This window comes from Delphinus delphis, chromosome 5 (genome assembly GCF_949987515.2).
Source record: "Delphinus delphis chromosome 5, mDelDel1.2, whole genome shotgun sequence".
Lineage (NCBI taxonomy): Eukaryota > Metazoa > Chordata > Mammalia > Artiodactyla > Delphinidae > Delphinus > Delphinus delphis.
The window spans coordinates 44,741,719-44,761,494 of NC_082687.1; the positions used below are offsets into that span (position 1 = coordinate 44,741,719).

Genomic DNA, 19,776 nt, shown 5'->3' on the forward strand with positions numbered 1-19,776 from the left:
AAGGAGCTAAAATTTACCAAGACGGGTGCTTTAAAAATGTAGACGCACTTAATCCCCACCTTGATTGGTAGCAGTTGTTATCCTCATGTTACAGATAAGAAAGCAGTTGGCTCACAGCTGTTCAGTTGTATAAGGAGTGGAATAGGCACGTTCAACCTGTCTGTTTCATTCCACGCTCCCTGTTTTTTCCTGTTCACTTCACTGTCCGAGTTGCCTGTGTTTGGTTGCTTGCTAAGGAGGAAATCCACTAACCATGCAGATTTTGAGGACCAGAAAACATGAAAAGCAGAGTGCACTTAGCCATATTCCTAAGGGTCACTGCACTGGGCTGGGCTGGGCAAACCAGCAGGGGACTCTTCCCTTACCTGAGATGCCTCTCAGGTCACGGGTGGTGACGAGATTGGAGCAGAGGTGCTGGTGTCTGTAGATGGACTCAGATAGTAGAAAATGCAAGTTGTGCAATGGCATGGTGGAGATAAGGGGCAGCATTCCATCCTGGTGTGGGATCTGCACTGAAATGTGGATTCTAAGGGAAAAAATAGGGTAGGAATCAGTGTTTAGGTGCCCGCTATAAGCAGTTAATATGGTACATTTCTTTCTCATAACTCAATTTGTCTTCTTCAATGAATTTACCAATTTTTCTTTTCTGAAGCTTTCCATGTAGGATTTCTCTCTGAACATAAGGGTATGATGTGCATGTAGGGTTATTCTCCTCTCTCCAGCCCCCAGGAGATCCTCCAGACTCAGGACTGATAGCAATCAAGAATCATAGATTTTTGTGTGTGTGCGTGCAAGAAAAGATAACATCACAATCACAAATGACTTTATAGCTTTCTTCTGCTTTAAGTGGAAGCTTTGTTTCCTCATGAGCTAAAGCCGAGTGACTGACACAGGTACTGCTGCCCTTCTCTGTCACCTTGAGTGTCTGTGGAGGTTGCGGTCGCCGCATATTTTTTTTTAAAGTATTTGTGCCAAAAAGACATCACTGAGCTCTTAAACACTAACGCCAGTATCCATACCCAGGAAAAAAGCCTACAAATAGTAATAAACCACTCTGCATCCGGTCTCTCCCCAACTTAAGGAGCCTTCCCTCCCCTCTCTCCCTGCAGTCCAACAAGGCCACCAGGCCTCACTGGCATCAATCTGCAGTAAGCTCTGCCTTGATCTCCATCCTTTCACATTTAGGTGCCTCTGGACCAGGAAATCTGTAACTTATTTATATTGGCTGCTATTTCTTGTGTGCTTTCAGACTCTTGTTTATATTGCCTCTCCACTATGAGGGCAAAGGACCATTTCCTTCCCTTCTTTTGTTTCTCCAGAGCCTGTAGTACACAATTCTAAATAAAATATGAGCTTAATAAATATTGCAACACAACAGAACTGTACTTAGGGGCTGCCATTTTTTTCACGGCACAAGTTTAAATTTTCAGCATGTTTATTGAGGGTGCGTTTTGAGTTTCTACAGCTTGCCTCCCAGAAAAAAAGACTCACGTTTTAAAGAGGAATCAGAACCTCAGAACATGAACAGGATGGCTCTTTTGCTAGGAAGGGGTCAGTAGTAACCCTGGGCACTTCTGTTATTGCTTTTTAACAAAAATGAATTTCATTCTGTTAGAAAAAAAGAAGGATTTGCATATTCTTGGCTCCACGTTCAAATCTTTTTTTCATGCAAATGAACCCCTTTCTCTGAACTCAGTTGCTCATAAAGGCACATGCATAAATACTATGAGGTTTAATGAATATGTATAACCTACACGAATTCTTTTTTTTTTTGCATGCAAAAATGAAAGCATCCATTTTCCAACAAAATCATAGTGGCACAGGGAAAAAAATAAAAGCACATCTGTCCATTGACTTACAATTTACACAGTGTTATTACTCATTTGCTCACTGGATACTTAGTGCCTCTTAGCTGCCAAGAAGCACCTTTCTAGGCAGAGGGGATGCAAAATAAACAGTCATGTTCCCTGCCATCATCATCTCCTGGGGCGACAAGGAGAGAATGAATAATGATAATGCTCTGAGAGAGGCAGACATGGGTACCAGAAAAGCCGGAAGGAAGAGCTTCCAAATTAAATTGGGGGAAATGATGGAAAAGTTCCTAGAAGAGATGACATGGGTTAGATAGAGTGGGACAATCGGATCTAACGACGCTGAGTGGAAGGGAGCAGGGGAGAGTTGGAGCCAGGAGTAACCACGAGGCGGAGGCATGCCACCTAAGAGAGTCTGAAGCCCTGGGAAGTTACACATGATTCCCTGTGAGTGGCCTGGCAGGTGAAAATGACAAGGTGAGGGAAATGAGGCTAGGAAGATAACAAGGGGCCAGATCTTAGGGGGCCTTCAAAGAATATAAACGTTTTCTGAAGCACTCATCACCACTGTTCTTTTTTTTTCCTTTTTTTTTTTTGCGGTATGCGGGCCTCTCACTGTTGTGGCCTCTCCCGTTGCGGAGCACAGGCTCCAGACGCGCAGGCTCAGCGGCCATGGCTCACGGGCCTAGCTGCTCCGCGGCATGTGGGATCTTCCCGGACCGGTGCACGAACCCGTGTCCCCTGCATCGGCAGGTGGACTCTCAACCACTGCGCGACCAAGGAAGCCCCACCACTATTCTTATTTTGCAGAAGCATCACTCATTGATCTGTCCCACCCAGGAAACACAGAAAGCATAGCTGGAGACTCCCTCTGCCGTCTCCTCGCGGAAGGAACCACCTGCCTGACCTGTTGGGATGCTCCTTGTGTTTGACGTCCAGGTATTTCAAGTTCGCGATGAAGGACTGAGCCTGGAAGCCTCGGGCTGTCCCAGCCACCACTGGGGTGTGGCAGATCGCACTGCCTGTTCCGATGGTAACAATGTTGCTCCTCAAGGGGGTCCCCACGTGGCCCACCTTGTCCACAGCCTTGGCCACACAACGTACATGGAACCTCCGGCTGAAGTAAATGCTGTCCAGGACCTACCAGGAAGAATAAAGCACCTCAGACGTGTACACTACTTCAACAGCTCCCCACACGTACCTTCTGGGTGATAGGCCACCCCAATTCTTGGTACAAGGTAATCTGTGAAGACTATTGTCGACTGAAAAAAAATGCACAGCCTAAAAGTTGAGTTCTGTTTTATTCGGCGGGCAAAACTGAGGACTTAAGCCCGAGACACAGCAACTCGGATAATTCTGAGAGACCTGCTCCAAGGGGCAAGGGGGGTGGGGGGAGCCAGGATATAGAGGAGTTTTTGCAACAAAAGACCAGTGGTTCAAACATCAAAAGCTTACTCTTAAGTAAAGAAAACCAGATACCTCAAGTTAAGGAATTGAGCACTTTCCTATGTTTGGGAAGATGCAAGGGCTTAGGCTCACTGAACTCATTCCTTTGATATGCACCTCAGCTACCTGGGGCCAGTATCCTGTGTTTTCTCATCCCAAGTCTCCTCAGGGTGCACCGTCGGCTATAGTGGCTGATGGCTGTCACATCCTTTGCTTACTGACGTGGCAGGCAGCATTCTTAGTCCACACCATCCCCCATCCATCCCTCCATCTGTCCATTTATCTATCTATCCATTGATCTATCCATCCATCCATTCATTTACCACATAAGTACTGACTTTCTACCAGGAGTCAGGCACCAGGGACAGAGCAGTGAGTACGTAGAGCCTAAGGTGGTAAGTTAGGTAACTAACAAGTTGACAGATGTGTAGCAAGAGCCCAGAGATGACTAGTTCCCTGTGACAGTTGTTCTCTTTATATATTAGGTTCAGCATAAGAACCACTTAACTGGTTTTCAGCACTTCCAGCAAGACTGGTTGCCTCCAAGTCACTTTCACTGAGGGCATGGTATCAGGATACAGAGGAAAGATACTTCTTTTCTAGGAGTTCTTAGTTTTCTGTCCTCCCTAATTCTATTCCCTCCCTCACCTCCCACTTAATTACTACACACGTTGCAAGGTTTACAATAACATGCAGACTTGAAGTTAGAAGTTGGCCTCTGACACCTACTTGCCTTTTTAAAAAAATAATAACTTTATTATTTTTTTAACTTTTTATTTTATATTGGAGTATAGTTGATTAATGATGTGTTAGTTTCAGATGTACAGCAAAGTGATTCAGTTATACATATACATATATCTATTCTTTTTCAAATTCTTTTCCCATGTAGGTTGTTACATAATATTGTGCACCTACTGGCCTTTGAAAGTCTTTCTACAGATTCTCTCATGCTCCCAGACATACAGAATCCATAAGCATGCTTAACCCAATGCATGCAGAGGCAACATAGGTCACCAAAACTCTATAGGTTATGAGTGCATAGACACAGGGAAATACATAACAAGAAAAACGAATTAGTAGTTCTGTGTGCCATAGACCTCCCACAAAGCAATCATACAAACTTATAAATTCTACTCATGGAAACAATTTTCACTGAAATCCATTAAAAATTAAAAATGGAAGATTTTTCCATTAAAATGTTTTAATTAGCTGCCAACACTTTATTTATTTATTGATACATGGACTTTGTTCAGAAGGGATTTGAGGCATCTTACAAAAATGCATGCAGTACAATGGTATTAAATAAATAATTGAAGAAATGAAGATAGAGCAAAGGAAACAGGGGTAAAAGTGTTAGTCACCAATTCATTGCAAGAAGGAAAACTGAAACATGAAGTAAAATCATAAACTTGGTACCTGTTACAAATGTATATTTGGCTCAAATCAGATGAAACCCCTTCATGGTTTTGTTGAACAGAGAATTAGATACTTATGAAACAATACGCTGTCTTGCCATTTACATTTTTAGTAATAATAAAAAAGATAATTTAAATTCAAACTAGGTTATATTGCAAAATGAATATTCTGGCCTTTCTGATTAAGCTGTGTCAAAGACAACGGACATGAAGGACCTGCTTTATCCAAAGCCTCCCGTGTACATCTAACAGCTCTCCTCCACTAGGGCCCCATCCACACGAGGCACTTTTTTTTTTTTTTTTTTTTTTTTTTTTGCATTACGCGGGCCTCTCACTGTTGTGGCTTCTCCCGTTGCGGAGCACAGGCTCCGGACGCGCAGGCTCAGCGGCCATGGCTCACGGGCCCAGCCGCTCCGCGGCACGTGGGATCTTCCCGGACCGGGGCACGAACCCGTGTCCCCTGCATCGGCAGGCGGACTCTCAACCACTGCGCCACCAGGGAAGCCCCACACGAGGCACTTCTTAAAGTGAGAACAAACGGTGGGTTTGTAGGGAAAAATCTAGAGAAATTCAGTCTGAAAGAAATTTCTGATTTCCAAACTTATTAATGGCACTCATTTCAGCCAAAAATTATTAAATGCTTACTATGTGCCAGATACTCTGCGGAGCCTGACTCTCCACTGCTTACAGCTCTTCCTCTGAAGAACTTCATTGGTGTGAGGAGCAGAGTCAGAGTGATGGACTGTTTCCTGAGGTCGGGAGAACCACCACTATTGACTGCTCTCTGATGGTGGCAGGCGTGTGGGTCTGGCCTCCTAACTTGCTGAGGACAGCAACTGCATTTGGAACCTCTTTTCATGTCCTCTCACAGGGCTTTGAAAAATGCTGATCACTTAGCAAGCATCCTCTCATCTTGTTTAATAACTGGTCCCTACTATGTGCCATCAATGTGGTGGCTCTTTTGGGATGGACATACAAGTGTGGGAGAACCCTCGGTCCATGTCCTTATGTTTATACCCTACTCCTTACTGAATGGTGTAAGAGATATGAAAAGAACAGTAATCCTTAATTGTACCTACCTGGGATCTTTGACTTACTTCATTTATAGATCACTTTTTTTTTTTTAATTTTTTTAAAAAAATTTTAATTTTATTTTTTTATACAGCAGGTTCTTATTAGTCATCAATTTTATACACATCAGTGTATACATGACAATCCCAATCACCCAATTCAGCACACCCCCACCCCCACCCCCCACCACTTTCCCCCCTTGGTGTCCATATGTTAGTTCTCTACATCTGTGTCTCAATTCCTGCCCTGCAAACCGGTTCATCTGCACCATTTTTCTAGGCTCCACATATATGCGTTAGTATACGATATTTGTTTTTCTCTTTCTGACTTACTTCACTCTGTATGACAGTCTCTAGATCCATCCACGTCTCAACAAATGACCCAATTTCGTTCCTTTTTATGGCTGAGTAATGTTCCATTGTATATATGTACCACATCTTCTTTATCCATTCGTCTGTCGATGGGCATTTAGGTTGCTTCCATGACCTGGCTATTGTAAATAGTGCTGCAATGAACACTGGGGTGCATGTGTCTTTTTGAATTATGGTTTTCTCTGGGTATGTGCCAGTAGTGGGATGGCTGGATCATATGGTAATTCTATTTTTAGTTTTTTAAGGAACCTCCATACTGTTCTCCATAGTGGCTGTATCAATTTACGTTCCCACCAACAATGCAAGAGGGTTCCCTTTTCTCCACACCCTCTCCAATATAGATCACTTTTATATATCTGATGTGTCAATGACCTTGTCAAGTGGATTAAGTGGACTTGGTATTTTGTAGATAGGAAACTGAGACTCAGTAGGTTAAGTGAACTCGTAACACCGTGTAGTTAAAAACAGACAGAATCAAGGTTTGTAAATAGGTTGTCTGAGTTATCAGCCTAGTTCTCTTTCTACTACACCATATTACCTTTCCTTATATGTAAGAATAAAAACATTGTGTGTGTACTCTGTGTACCTGCTTATTTGTTTATTTTATACCAAATGCCATGCAGGGACCTGAAGAAATTTGATAGAGTTGGAGTAACAGAGAGAAACGCCAGGTCTCTCCCTCCGCAAACAGACCTACCATGTGGTTGACACTGGTGAATGGCGTGTTGTCAGTGATGGTCTCAAAGGGAGACCGGGCCCCGTTGCCATCAGTGGGGGTGGCCACTTCCCAGCTGAACTGCACGGACGTCTGGTTGATGCCAGCCTCATTACAGCGCTCCTTCATGATGGCATACTTGGGGAAATGGGGGTCGCAGGGGGTGACACAGACCAGCGGGTAGCCCGGGGAGGGGGATTTCTTGACTCCCTCCTTGGTAACCTCTTCCACATGGTCATAGTCAGCAAGTGTGACAACCTGCAAAGGAGCAACAAAGCTTCAGCCCGGGGTGGGTATCGGGAAGGTCAGAGAACCAAGGCTCCCTTCCCCAGAGATTCAGGAGATCACTTAACTCCTAGGGATTCTTTAAAATATAGCAGAAGTTTTAACAATGCTTGGCCAGGTGTCCCTAAAAGATACTGCAGATCTTTAATGGTGGAGAACATCTTCCTCCCCCGTGAGCTAAAAGCTTTATTATCTTATTGCTCTCATTCCTAATTCAGAGCCCTATCACTCATGTGAAAAATACTCTCCCCTCCCCCCATACACAGTAACTAAAACTATATCATAAACGGCAGTTACTAAAGTTGCATTAAATTGTTAATGGTATGCCGTAGCACGTTTGGCATAACAGGAGTAAATAAAGGTAGTATATTTCTTCCATGGTCAAAGAAGAGACACGTTTTGAAATGACCCTTTTACTCTATGAGACTAGTCGAGGGAGGTTATAAGACTTATTAAGACTAGCTCATTATCATGGGTTAAATTCTTGGCAACCTCTATGCATTTTCCTCTTAACTGTGAAGTCGGTGCATTCATTCTGTTCATCCCCAAACTGGGAAACATGGTGGTACATTTCTGCAGATACTTAATTCTATGCATGTGGCGAGTATGTAGGATAATAAGTGTGGGGTAATATTCCTTTTTTACTCTTCTAGGTTCCACCAAAGAAATGAGAAGATCAATTGTATTGCACCTTCTGTCTTTATCAGACTAAGGTCTCAGTATGGTTTGGTCTCACACTTATGTCAAAACAAGGTTTCTCATCCTTGGCACTACTGACATTTGAGCCAGATAATTCCTTGCTGTTGGCGTTGTCCTGTGTATTGTAGGATGTTTAGCAGCTTCCCTGACTTCCACCCACTAGATGCTAATAGCACCTAGTGTGACAGTCTTGACAACCACAGATGTCACCAGACATTGCCAAGTGTTCCCCAGAGGTGACGGGAGTGAGGGATTTGGGGGAAAGGACAAGAGCCCTCGCTCTTGGTTGAAAATCACTGTGTTACGGGGAGGGGGAAGGGTAAGCTGGGATGAAGTGAGGGAGTGGCATGGACTTATATACATTACCAAGTGTAAAATAGATAGCTAGTGGGAAGCAGCCACATAGCACAGGGAGATCAGCTCAGTGCTTTGTGACCGCCTGGAGGGGTGGGATAGGGAAGGTGGGAGGGAGACGCAAGAGGGAGGAGATATGGGGATATATGTATAAGTACAGCTGATTCACTATGTTATACAGCAGAAACTAACACACTATTGTAAAGCAATTATACTCTAATAAAGATGTTAAACAAAAAAAAAGAAAAGAAAATCACTGTGTTAGAAAAATGAAGACGTGCAGCATTGGAAGTCCTGCTTCTCTCAAGTTCTTATCTAATTACTAGGACATAAGCAACGATCCTTTGGGTTGAGAGACTCACAATGGGCGGCGCTGGCAGGATGAGGCTCCCTGACACCTCCTGGTCTAGAATCGTCACTGTGGCAGTGGTCACATCACCAAGAACAGCTTCCACTGGGTCATCCGGGCCAAGGACTAGAGAGAACGATTCATGCCACTCCCGGTCTTCATTGGACAGGATCTCAACTTTAAAGAAGATATGATCCACACCTTCGCCAAGGACAGAACAAAGAGGGCAAAGGTCCTCATGAGTGACCCACTTAAGACAGTGCAGGTTGGCACTGCTGAGGCTTTATGTTGAAATACGCCCTTTCCTTTCAGAGGTTTCCTATCAATGTAGTGGCTGCTTATCACGTTAGCCCCATCTCAAGCGAGGAATCTGTTTTCTTGGTCAAATTCCACCTGTGGTGGAGGCTCAGTACTGCAGATTTACTATGCAACGCCATATGAGGATTAATGGCCCCTGCCTGACACTAGCTGGTGGTAATAAAAATCTATGATTCAAAATACGCTCCACCCTGGCTATGAGGTTTTTTGCCTAACTTTTCTTTCCCCTTTACATGTAGGCATGAGCTCCTGTGCGGCTGAGTGCTTGTACACCATCCTTCAAAGCTGTCTCCTGGGGACCGATAGCTCAAGGGCTACCTACCAGGCCATTTCTGCAAAGACAATAACGTGAAGGTTTGGCAGCCTGGAATGGGGAGGGTTAGAGCTTAGAAACCCCCTTCCTCTTCTGTAAAGTGATTCTGTGAAGGTGCAGATATCTCGGGCAGTAGTCAAGGTGCCCTTCTTCCTCTCCTATAGACATCTGGGCTAGGTTACTTCTAAGACCTGCCTTTCCCCCAGATGCTTATGCAGAAAAGGAAAAAGCTAAGACACTTGGAAGAGAGGTCCTTGTGAGGATGTGGAGGAAGGGCACCTACCTTCCCTGTAAACACGAACCAGACGCATAGGGATGGAGCCGAAAGCCCTCTGAAGCTCCAGTGGGTGACAGGGACATACAGAGACCGCCCCCCTCCATTTCCAAGGGAGTCATTTTCTCCCTCCGCTTGCTAAGACACCTCTGAAAAGGCCTTCTATCACTTTTGCCCACTTCTGGTTACATCACACATGGTGGCAGGCTCTATAACAGCCTTTTCACCTTATACTGCTCCATAAAGTTCTGGGAAAAAGCCAAGCATACAATTCAACTCCTCCTCTGTCTCATTCCTTCCATTAAATAAATATATCAGACAGTTAAACAGCTGGTTGTGACCTGAATCCCATCCTTCTTCCCTGACTCATCTTCATAGCATCTCCTAGTAGATGTCAAACCACCTGAGCATGGAGATTGTGCCTTCTGGGTTTAGTAATCCCCGAGGGGCCCAGCACAGTGGTTTGTACCAATGTTTGCTGAATGACAAATGTTCAAAAATATACAAAAAATCATGTATATTTTTAAAAAATCAAGTGCCCTCCTTGCTCAACCAAATCATAGGCTAACGACAGCAGCAACAAAAAATCCTTTTGAATGAGCCAAAATGCCTAGGATGTTCTGAAGTGAAGCATTTCTCTGGCCTTTTTCTTTCTTTACCATGCCATTTTTACTAATTAGAAAATTTAAAGACTCCCACAATCTCAAATGTGTGCTTAATAAGTACTTCACGCTGTTGGAAATACTGTTTCTCTCCCTCATTTTTCTGCTCGTTCCTTTCTTCAAATATAAGATATCTGCCTCTCTCTTAAGTAAAACCTACAGATTGGGATTGGCATTCAATTACCAGGACTGAACTTTAAGATTCGGCTTTTTGGGTAATAATCCACACCAGACTGGGCCGACCCGTCCCGTGTGCTACAGCGAATCTTGGACGTCCTGTTCTGATCCCCTCTGCGGATCACCTTGATGTTCAGAATGGCCGTGGCATCTGGCCCTGAGGGTTCCCGGACTTGGTATGCAGCTTCTTCAAACTCAATGGTGGGAGCTTAAGGAAACAAGGTTAGGAAAACAAGAGCAAGTTGGAAAAGTGACAAAGAATTCCACCTCCCAGGAAAACACCTTCTAATGACGAGGGAATTTTTCACATTAGTTAACAATACAAAGGCAAAATAGCTTGCAGTCAATAAAAATCAATCAGTATTTATCCCTAAGCAATACTTTGGAAAAAGGGATTTATCTGTGATTCTGCAGGAGTTGTTTCTCACATATTTCTTATTAAAAACAATATAGTGGAAGAAATATTTTTAAGCAGTTTGAAATGCACGATGTCCAAGTTTCCATCTAGGCATTATAGCTCACAGCATGTTTTTAAATCTGCACAATTTATCAAGGGACAGAGACACAGTTAAGCCCTTGATAAATATCTATTGACTGATTCTATGAACCAACTCCTTTTCATTTATATACTGCTTAAATGTACCAAATCTCTGATCTTTTTTTTTTTTGCGGTCCGCGGGCCTCTCACTGTTGTGGCCTCTCCAGTTGTGGAGCACAGGCTCCGGACGCGCAGACTCAGCGGCCATGGCTCACGGGCCCAGCCGCTCCACGGCATGTGGGATCTTCCTGGACCAGGGCACGAACCCGTGTCCCCTGCATCGGCAGGCGGACTCTCAACCACTGCGCCACCAGGGAAGCCCATCTCTGATCTTTTGGATCCTCCCTCCCAGTGCTCTCAGCTCCCCAACGCTTAGCTTTTCCTAACTTCTCACAGGTTATTTAGTTAAGGATGAGTAGTTATAGTGACCAGCTACAACAATAATTCAGGAACACAAGATTTCCTAACACAATCTGATTTGAGGTACTATCCTCATTGCTATGGAACGATTAATTGTTGATTTTTTAAAAAAATTCAAATTATGCCTTCTTTTGTATTATATTCTCATGAGGAAGGGCAACATGGTAGTGGTGGAGAGAGTGGGATAAGAAGGTGGAAACATTGGGAGCAATTACAAATCTTATACCACTTAAAATATAGACTCTTTCAGAAATTTCTGATGTCTCTATGTTCTCGTCCCTCTTTCTCTCTCAGAAAATCAGTTCTTCCTAATTGTAGAAGATAGGCTTCATTTTAGACTTCATAGTTGTTACCGTGTGCACTCTTTGAAATTGAGGTATGTCACTGTAACACAGTGTGAACTTGTTACTTCTCTGAGCTTCAGTCACTGGGTTTTCTGTGTGAACAGGAGAGGTTCACTTTTTCTGTGTGAACAGGAGAGGTTCAGGATTTGAACCTGAGTCTCCTTGGGTAAAGGGCTAATTCAACTTCAAGGCTGGCTTTTTTGCTTTTTTCCCAATGTCCAAGTTAGTCCCTATTTTAATATTAGAAACCCTAAGAGTCTCACTGACTCTTGCGTAGATTCTAGAATCTGATAAAATAAGGTTCTACATGCACTTTTGTTGCTTACAGCTGTGTAACTAAGAACGTAAATTATATAACTGTGCTGAGGTTCGATTTCTTTACCTATAATATAGGGATAATAACACCTACCTCAAGGGGCTACTGTCAGAATGAAATGAAATGAAATAGTATTATATGCTTAGAATGGTTCTTAGTATACAGTCAATATTCAATAAAAACAGCTGTTACTATTTGTAGTTTTATTGTCCATTTATTAAAATACCTATTTTAATAAAACAATTATGTCCCTATTTGAAACAGATTTTGTTTTCTTTGGTGCCTGGGTCACTCTTTGCTGACACCTGACTAAAGAATTTAAGTTTTTTTAGGTTAGTAGGCCAAATCAATTAGAGAGAAGAAAACTGAGAAATTAGACTTTTCCAGAAAGGTGGCAGCATTTTAGATCAGTTCATTGGATTCAACTGATTCTGATTGTATTTCCAATCCTGCTCTTGAATTGCAGTGACTTAAACATTTTTATTCTCTGTCTGTCTTAGCATCTCTGTCCTAGCGTTTAACCATACTTGCTCCCTATCTCTTGGTGATGTGGTAGAGAACAATGTGATTTAAAATACTGGAGTTCTGTAGACGGTGATCATTTGCTGCCAATATTTTATATAGATACTCTAAGACTGTTATCAGTAGACACTTTTATAGTGCTTTCATTTTTCAAAACACCTATAATTATGTTATTGGTAAAACATCCATTCATGTCCCATCAACCTAAGAGTAACTAAAGGCAATTTCTTCCATTACCATCTTCATCATTGGATATGGTGATGGTGGCCATGTTATTCTTTCCAACTCTGGCTCCACTCCAGTGGTTCCCAAGAGGATGGCCAAGGTAGACCCTGAACTGTTCCTCAGGCTCAAACATGGAGTCATCGTAGATATAGACAGTACAGTTCTTCATCTAGAGCCAAGGGCACAAGAAAGAGTAAAATTTGCAGTGAGATATCAATAATTTGCTTGGCTTTCCCTAGAAAATGATTTTCCTTCTTTGTAGCATCAAAGAGTCAACACAGATTCAAAAATATCCCGTTTCATTTATAAAATAGAATGTTTAACAGTTCATGCCTGAGTGGACCTACCTATACGTGGAGACTTGTATTAAACATTCCAAACGATTTTGAATTATTGGTCATACGTTATGAAAAACAACAAAATGAATCACTAAAAAGCATCTGTAGAACATCTGTGTGCTTTCCCACATTTTGCCTGGGCTCATCTGTACCTTTGTACATGTTATGTTGGTAGATTTCTGATGGTGAGGGTTTAACATATGGATTAGACTTCCTGGAGAGTTGAATGATATTCCTTTTCCTTTGTGAAAATTGAAGAATCTTATAAGGAACTCAGAAAGCCTTCCTGTTAGGCTAAAGACACCTTTAAAAGCTACAGAACTCTCAAATGTGTTGCCGAATGGTGGCTCATCTGAAAACTGAGAACTGAATGTCTGAGAACACAATCTAAATTCCTGTTGGATGAAAAGAACTCAAGCGCTTCCCAAACTGAATATTCTCTACTGAGGACTTGTCTTCTTGGCAAAACGTAAAATAAGGTCACAACATTTTATTTATTTATTTATTTATTTATTTTTTGCGGTACGCGGGCCTCTCACCATTGTGGCCTCTCCCGCCGCGGAGCACAGGCTCCAGACATGCAGGCTTAGCGGCCATGGCTCATGGGCCCAGCCGCTCTGCGGCATGTGGGATCTTCCTGGACCGGGGCACAAACCCATGTCCCCTGCATCGGCAGGCAGACTCTCAACCACTGTGCCACCAGGGAAGCCCAGGTCACAACATTTTAGATAACAGAGCAGCCTCGATTGTAGAGTCATGTGATATGAAGTGTGATTATTTTTAGTTTACCATTTTAAATTCATTATACTACCATATTGCAAAGGATATGTGGATATAGAGGTTTCACTGTCATACTTCCTAAGTCATACTAAATGGAGGGAGAATATCTCTGTGAACATTTACCTGTGGCTTGCTGACTGGGTTTTAAGTCCCTGAAGAATGTTCCCTTTTTTATCCCTACCACATCTTTCTTACAATAAGAATTTCTTTATGGAAAGCATGAATCTAGTATCGACTCTTTGGTATATCTTAAAAAATAAGACATTCTAGTGAATGACAAGTTCCAAAGACATATTGCTTAGCATGACAAAGAAGATGAAGATTCCAAAATGTGCTTACGAATGAGAGATTGCCATGTGGGTAACATCTAGACTATTAAGCTGTATTTTCTTTTTCTTTTTTTTTTTTTGCGGTACGCGGGCCTCTCACTGCTGTGGCCTCTCCCGTTGCGGGGCACAGGCTCCGGACACACAGGCTCAGTGGCCATGGCTCACGGGCCCAGCCGCTCCGTGGCATGTGGGATCCTCCCGGACCGGGGTACGAACCCGTGTCCCCTGCATTGGCAGGCGGACTCTCAACAACTGCGCCACCAGGGAAGCCCTAAGCTGTATTTTCTTTATAATTTTATTTAACTACAAACTGCTTCTTGGATAGGCAGAGAATCCTCTTCTGAACTTAAAACAAATACAGACATGCAGACTCAAAGCTGAAGATTGTATTTATAGTATTTATATGTGTTTTAAACACGTATTTCAACCTGTCAACAGTAAAATTCCCATAAAATACATAACTAAGACAGGGCTTTTATGAGTCATGAAGGTGTGAAAGACTTGAGAGTCTCAAATAAGGACGCTATCGATTTTTTATTTTTATTTTTTTGGTGGTAAAGAATGGAGGGAGAATCTCGGGTGACCTGGGATGTGTGAAGTCTTTTTATGCTAAACTTCAAAAGAACTAATCATAAGGCAAAAATTTCACATGTTTGCTTATATCAAAACAAAGATTTCTGTTCAACTAAGAACACCAAGGGCAAAGGTAACAGATGAGTGACAGAGAAAGGCACTATGTTTACGATATCTAAAACATCTAAACACCGGCAAGGATTAATGTTACTATTTAGGATTATTAATATTAAGATCAATAGTTAGAATATACAAGGAAGCACTGCAAATCAGTAAGAAAATGACAGCAATACAATAAAATAAGGAACAAAGGATAAAAATAATAGATTTTCATAAGAGAAACTCAATGAACTAACAAGCATATAATATAGTATTAGAGAAATGCAAATTAAAATGAGATGCAACTTTATACATACCAGATTAGTAAACGTTAAAAGATGAGTAATTGAAAAAGTGTTGCAGAGTATGTAGGGTTTTAGCAACACTCATGTACTGCTAGTGACACTTTGGAAAGTATTCTGATATTATTTTTTCAAATTAAGTACTTTCATGCCCTGTGGTCCAGAAATTTTGCTGCTGAGTTTTTATCCAAAGAAATCCCCACTCGGGTGTGTAAGTGGACATATAAGAGGATTTGCACTGCAGCACTGCCCGCGGTGGCAGCATGATAGGAGGTGACCGGGCACTAAAACTGAGGGTCTTCACTGTCTATTGCTGAGAGTGAATGGGTAAAAGGTAGTAAATGCCCATCATGAAATGCTAGGCAACAGTTTGAAGCAACAGATTAGATAGACACATAAATGACATGCACAGGTACTAAAACATATTGCTGAGTAAACGCAGAAAACATTCGAAGACGTATAACACAGCAGAAGTTTTAGAAATAAAAATTATATACATAAAGAACCAGACACTTCTTAAGAACAAATAGAAAATAAGAGAGACACACATTAAGTACAATCGATTGATTTCCTCTGAGGTGGGGAAGGGAATGTGGCTGCAGAGTAGGGGTAAAAGGAAATGAGTAAATCAACAAAATAAAGAGAAGGGCCTTGAACTGACCAGTGGGGACTGCATGCCTTGAAACAAGGGGTTCAACTGACTCAATCATCTGAAACTGAGATCCAGTAATGGAGAAATATGATTCTCATTCAATAGATGCTTTGGATATACACACTGAGGTTGCAAGCTTTGAGTCTGATGCAGCCACACTTAGTGACTGGAGTTTCTCAGGAGTTCTTGTGTCCGTACGTATCAGTTTTCATTATATTGCCAAGAGAATACTCCACTGTCTTGAATGTGCTCAACTGAACAGGTGTTCAGTCCTGTACTATTGGTCCTATGCCAGAACGTGTGTTGCCCTGGAACAGGGGCCCAGGTATTAGAGAACTGTCTCCTCCTTCTCCAGATAACATTAGTGGAGTGTGTTCATCTCCCATGTAGGTTCAAATTAAGAGGAGTCCCCAGTCATTTGATTCTGCTAAATTCCAAAAATGTTCTACATCATCTAAATATCCCAGCTCAGCCAATGACATAGGTATTTGGTCATAAATGGGAGACAAAGAAGACAACCACATAGAAGAGATGACATTATTAAAAGAATGAACGGTTCATTAGAAACTTCCTAGGACGTTCAGAATTTGTCTAAATTACTTCACTATGGACAAATAAAAGCATCAGGGAAGGAGGGAATCCCATTCTTCAGCCACCAGGAATCCACTTACTTTCTCCCCTTTGAGAAACGTAATCCGTGAAGAGTCTGTGTTTCTTCTGTCCTCAAAGTCCTCCATGACCTGAGCTGAATGGCCCTGAGTATAGCACCTCACTGAAGACTCGTAGCTCAGGTCCCCACTCCGCATGATGGGTACGTGTAGGACACCCTCCTTCTCCTTCACTAGGAGCAAATTCTTGGCAAACTGCATGCTGGGCACTGGGTGAGCAGAAGGAAAGACGGAGGCATCGTTAGTGGGATGCTGAGGGAGCTGGCTGCCACTTGGCAGGACTGGCAGCCAGTTGGCAGGACGGCTCCACTAAGGGCCACCAGAGGCCGATAAACTACAAGCAGTCAGCAGATTTCAAGGCCTGGCTGCTACTCTCAGGACAAGGGAACTGCTTCCGCTGTGAGTATAGTTCCAGCAAAACAGAACAAATCAAGTTTGCACCAGTTTCTGCTCAGCTTCTTTCTTACAACAGTCACCATCTCAAATACAGACAGGCGATGCAAATAAAGAAATGGGCCACGTGGAAAATCCTGATAGAGACCTGAAGACCCAGAAAAGTTCATGTTCCTTCTAAGGCTACCAAAAGGAAAACAGCAGTGCAAGGCTGATGAGAAGTGGCCACTCACGTTGGCCCTGGGCCAGGAAGACAAAAGGGAAGAGCAGGGACATCGGTAAAGAGGAAGGAGCAGGTCATGTTTAAAGGGGGTTTTGCCCCTCAGCTTCGTTCTTTTGTTGGCAGGTCTTCCTATTTTCAAACAAAATCAGAGATCTGCATTTTTGTGTCCTAGCTCCTCAATTTTAAAATAGCAAGCAATTAAAACAGTAAAAAGAGATTCCATGCAGGCCCAAACTATTGGAACCAAGCAAAACACATCCATAAGCTGAATTTGGCCAGTGGGCCCCAGCCTGTGACTACTGCTGTGGGGTTACCTCTTCTTTAACAACTCACATGGCCTCATCTGACTTTAGGGAAGGACCGTAGCCAAATGGTGGTTAAAAACGAGGGCTCTGGAATAAGCGCGTCTGAATTTCCATCCCAGCCCTGCTACGTATTAGCGGAATGACACAGGGCAAGTTACTGAGATTTTCTGAGCCTTGGGCTTTTTTAAATACGTAAATTGGAAATGTTAATATCTAACTTGTAAAATTATTGGGAGGATTGAATGGAATGAGATTGGGTATGCATGGTGCTCAATACAGGACCTGGCAAACAGCAGGCACTCAAATTTGAGTAGAAATTATTTTATTATGGTCTGTGTTGCCCCCTATCTCCAGGCTTCTCAATATAATGGATCATGTTTCTATGTGTGCAGACATATAAATAAAAATTGGAATGATTCAAGTATAAAAAAATAATAATAATGGATCAGTGTTTCTTCCTTACTTTCTACAAGGCTTTAAGTAATATTCTGCATTAAGACATGTCCCCTTTCGAGCGCAACATTTTGTTGAGTGCTGGTTATTATTTTCTTAATGGACAATACAAAGAGGTAGTCCATCCAGTCATATGTCAAATTAGTGTTTGGGGCTGCAGGAAGCTGACCTCAAAGCTATAGCCACCTATTTCCTGGCTACGTCCTGGATGTGCCCTGCCCAACCTGAAAGGAAGGAACAGAAGGGGTGAGCACCAAGCTCTCTGCAAGTCAATATGTAGAAAGCTCTCTTTGCCTCCAGCCTGTCCACTGCTCAGAACTGTTGGCATTAGCAAATATAAAACAAATCCATTATCTGAGCTAAGCCTAACAGTCACCATTTATCACTAAAGAAAAACCCAGAAGATGAGTGACTTTGGCATCAGGTCCTGCACATTACTCATTTGGGGCTCTTTCCATCCAGTGCTATGAAGAGGTGGGTGGGAATGACGTGACCTTGCATGAGGACAAGAAGGAAGCTTGTTGCCAGGTAAAAAGCAACACAAGCAAGAAAGGTTTTCTACTCATGGCAGATTTTATCTAATGCTTTGGATTGATTTTTCTTGCTGGTCTGACAGGCATCAAGTTGGAGGTGAGTTAAAAGCTAAGTGGTAATGTTTGGGTTTTGTCATGTATTAATCAACCCCAGATTCCTCTTGAGATGTAAAAGACTCCTTTCCCTCTATTTAACATGTATTAACCTTTACTCCTATGCCTATCTGCTTAAAAAAAAAAAAGGAAAAGAAAAGAAAAGAAAGCAGTGGGTGAACACTCCTCATGATTGCTTTCTGGGAAAAATCCTGCTTTTAAGGAGCCCCCAGTTCAGTGGGAGACAAGCGGAGCCAATGGACAGGCAATGGGTGGGTTTGGAGACATTTATCTGCATGGGGTTATGGCATACAAAGGGTCCAGCCCGGGTCAGGCATTGTGTTAAGGGCTTCCATACACATCATTTCTCATCCTCTTCTTGACAACCCTGCAAGGCACTGCAGTCTCTACAGGAAGTAGGGGTGCCGTCCGTGGGGTGTCCTTTCTGCCTGACTGCAGAACCCCTTCGCTTTCCACATGGATGAGGTATATGAATGGGAAATGGAAACCACTCTGTGAAGGCTTATGGGCTCGCAGTGGGTATCATGCACTATTGTCAACACCTCTCTGAGAAAATCAATTTGTAGTTATCTTCTTATTTGTGTAAGTCTTGTGTTTTGAAATAGATTTCAGGACCCTGCTCTATACTACTCAGTAACCCAAGTGCTGGGCACCAGTCTTAGGCATGGAAACTGTCAACCAACGCTGTTCCCCGCTAATCTTCTTAGTAACTGACAAAGTGAGTGCAGACACCAACTGCCTGGAATGCAGTGGCCTCTTTATTGGTGATGGTTAAGTCTGAGATTTAGGAAAAATCCCGGCTCTGGTTCTTTGAGTTAATGAGTAGGTGGGACACAGCTACATACATACACAGGGATGCGGTGCGGCAGCGGCTACAAGGCCTTTCTTGCCTTGCTCAGCAGTCTTCAGGGCAACACCAAAGTCTAATTCCAGGTATCAGAGCAGAAGACAAAGGTGAAACCAGAAAATGTTCTGAGATGAGCTACTTAGATGATTTAAGGGCCTGAAATCGGCCCGGTGGAGAAAGATAAAAGGAGCTACAGTCACTTTGAAAGGCTGGAAGCTGACTCCATAAGGATCTTGAGTGACATTAAGCATTGTTACATAGAGCGGCAGTGGCCAGCTAAAACTGCAAAATGAAAAGTCAGCATGGTAGAGCATAAAACCAGAAGGCTGGACTCGCACAGAATAGACCTGGGCTTTAACTCTCACTCCCTCACCTCCTCTCTGTGTGATCTTAAATTATTTAACCTCAATTTCACAAGTTGGAGAGGATTAGAGGTAAAGTAATTAGAGATCTTTCTACCCTAGAATGTGCACACTGAAGGGATTCAACGAAAGCCAGCAGTTACTGGGAAGGATAACCAACAGAGATAATTGGTGAACACT

At 42.7% G+C, this 19,776-nt stretch overlaps 1 protein-coding gene across 1 annotated transcript in view; it reads right to left on the minus strand.

Annotated features, from left to right (window-relative positions):
• Positions 1-19,776, minus strand: part of FRAS1 (Fraser extracellular matrix complex subunit 1) — a 464,038-nt gene that overhangs the window by 28,070 nt on the left and 416,192 nt on the right. Inside the window, exons 59-65 of the mRNA XM_060012300.1 lie at positions 16,370-16,575; positions 12,638-12,794; positions 10,268-10,468; positions 8,530-8,717; positions 6,812-7,087; positions 2,719-2,951; positions 366-526 (exon numbers count right to left, since the gene is read on the minus strand). Of these exons, the coding sequence (XP_059868283.1) occupies positions 366-526; positions 2,719-2,951; positions 6,812-7,087; positions 8,530-8,717; positions 10,268-10,468; positions 12,638-12,794; positions 16,370-16,575 (1,422 nt within the window). The remainder of the gene's footprint in view (positions 1-365; positions 527-2,718; positions 2,952-6,811; positions 7,088-8,529; positions 8,718-10,267; positions 10,469-12,637; positions 12,795-16,369; positions 16,576-19,776) is intronic.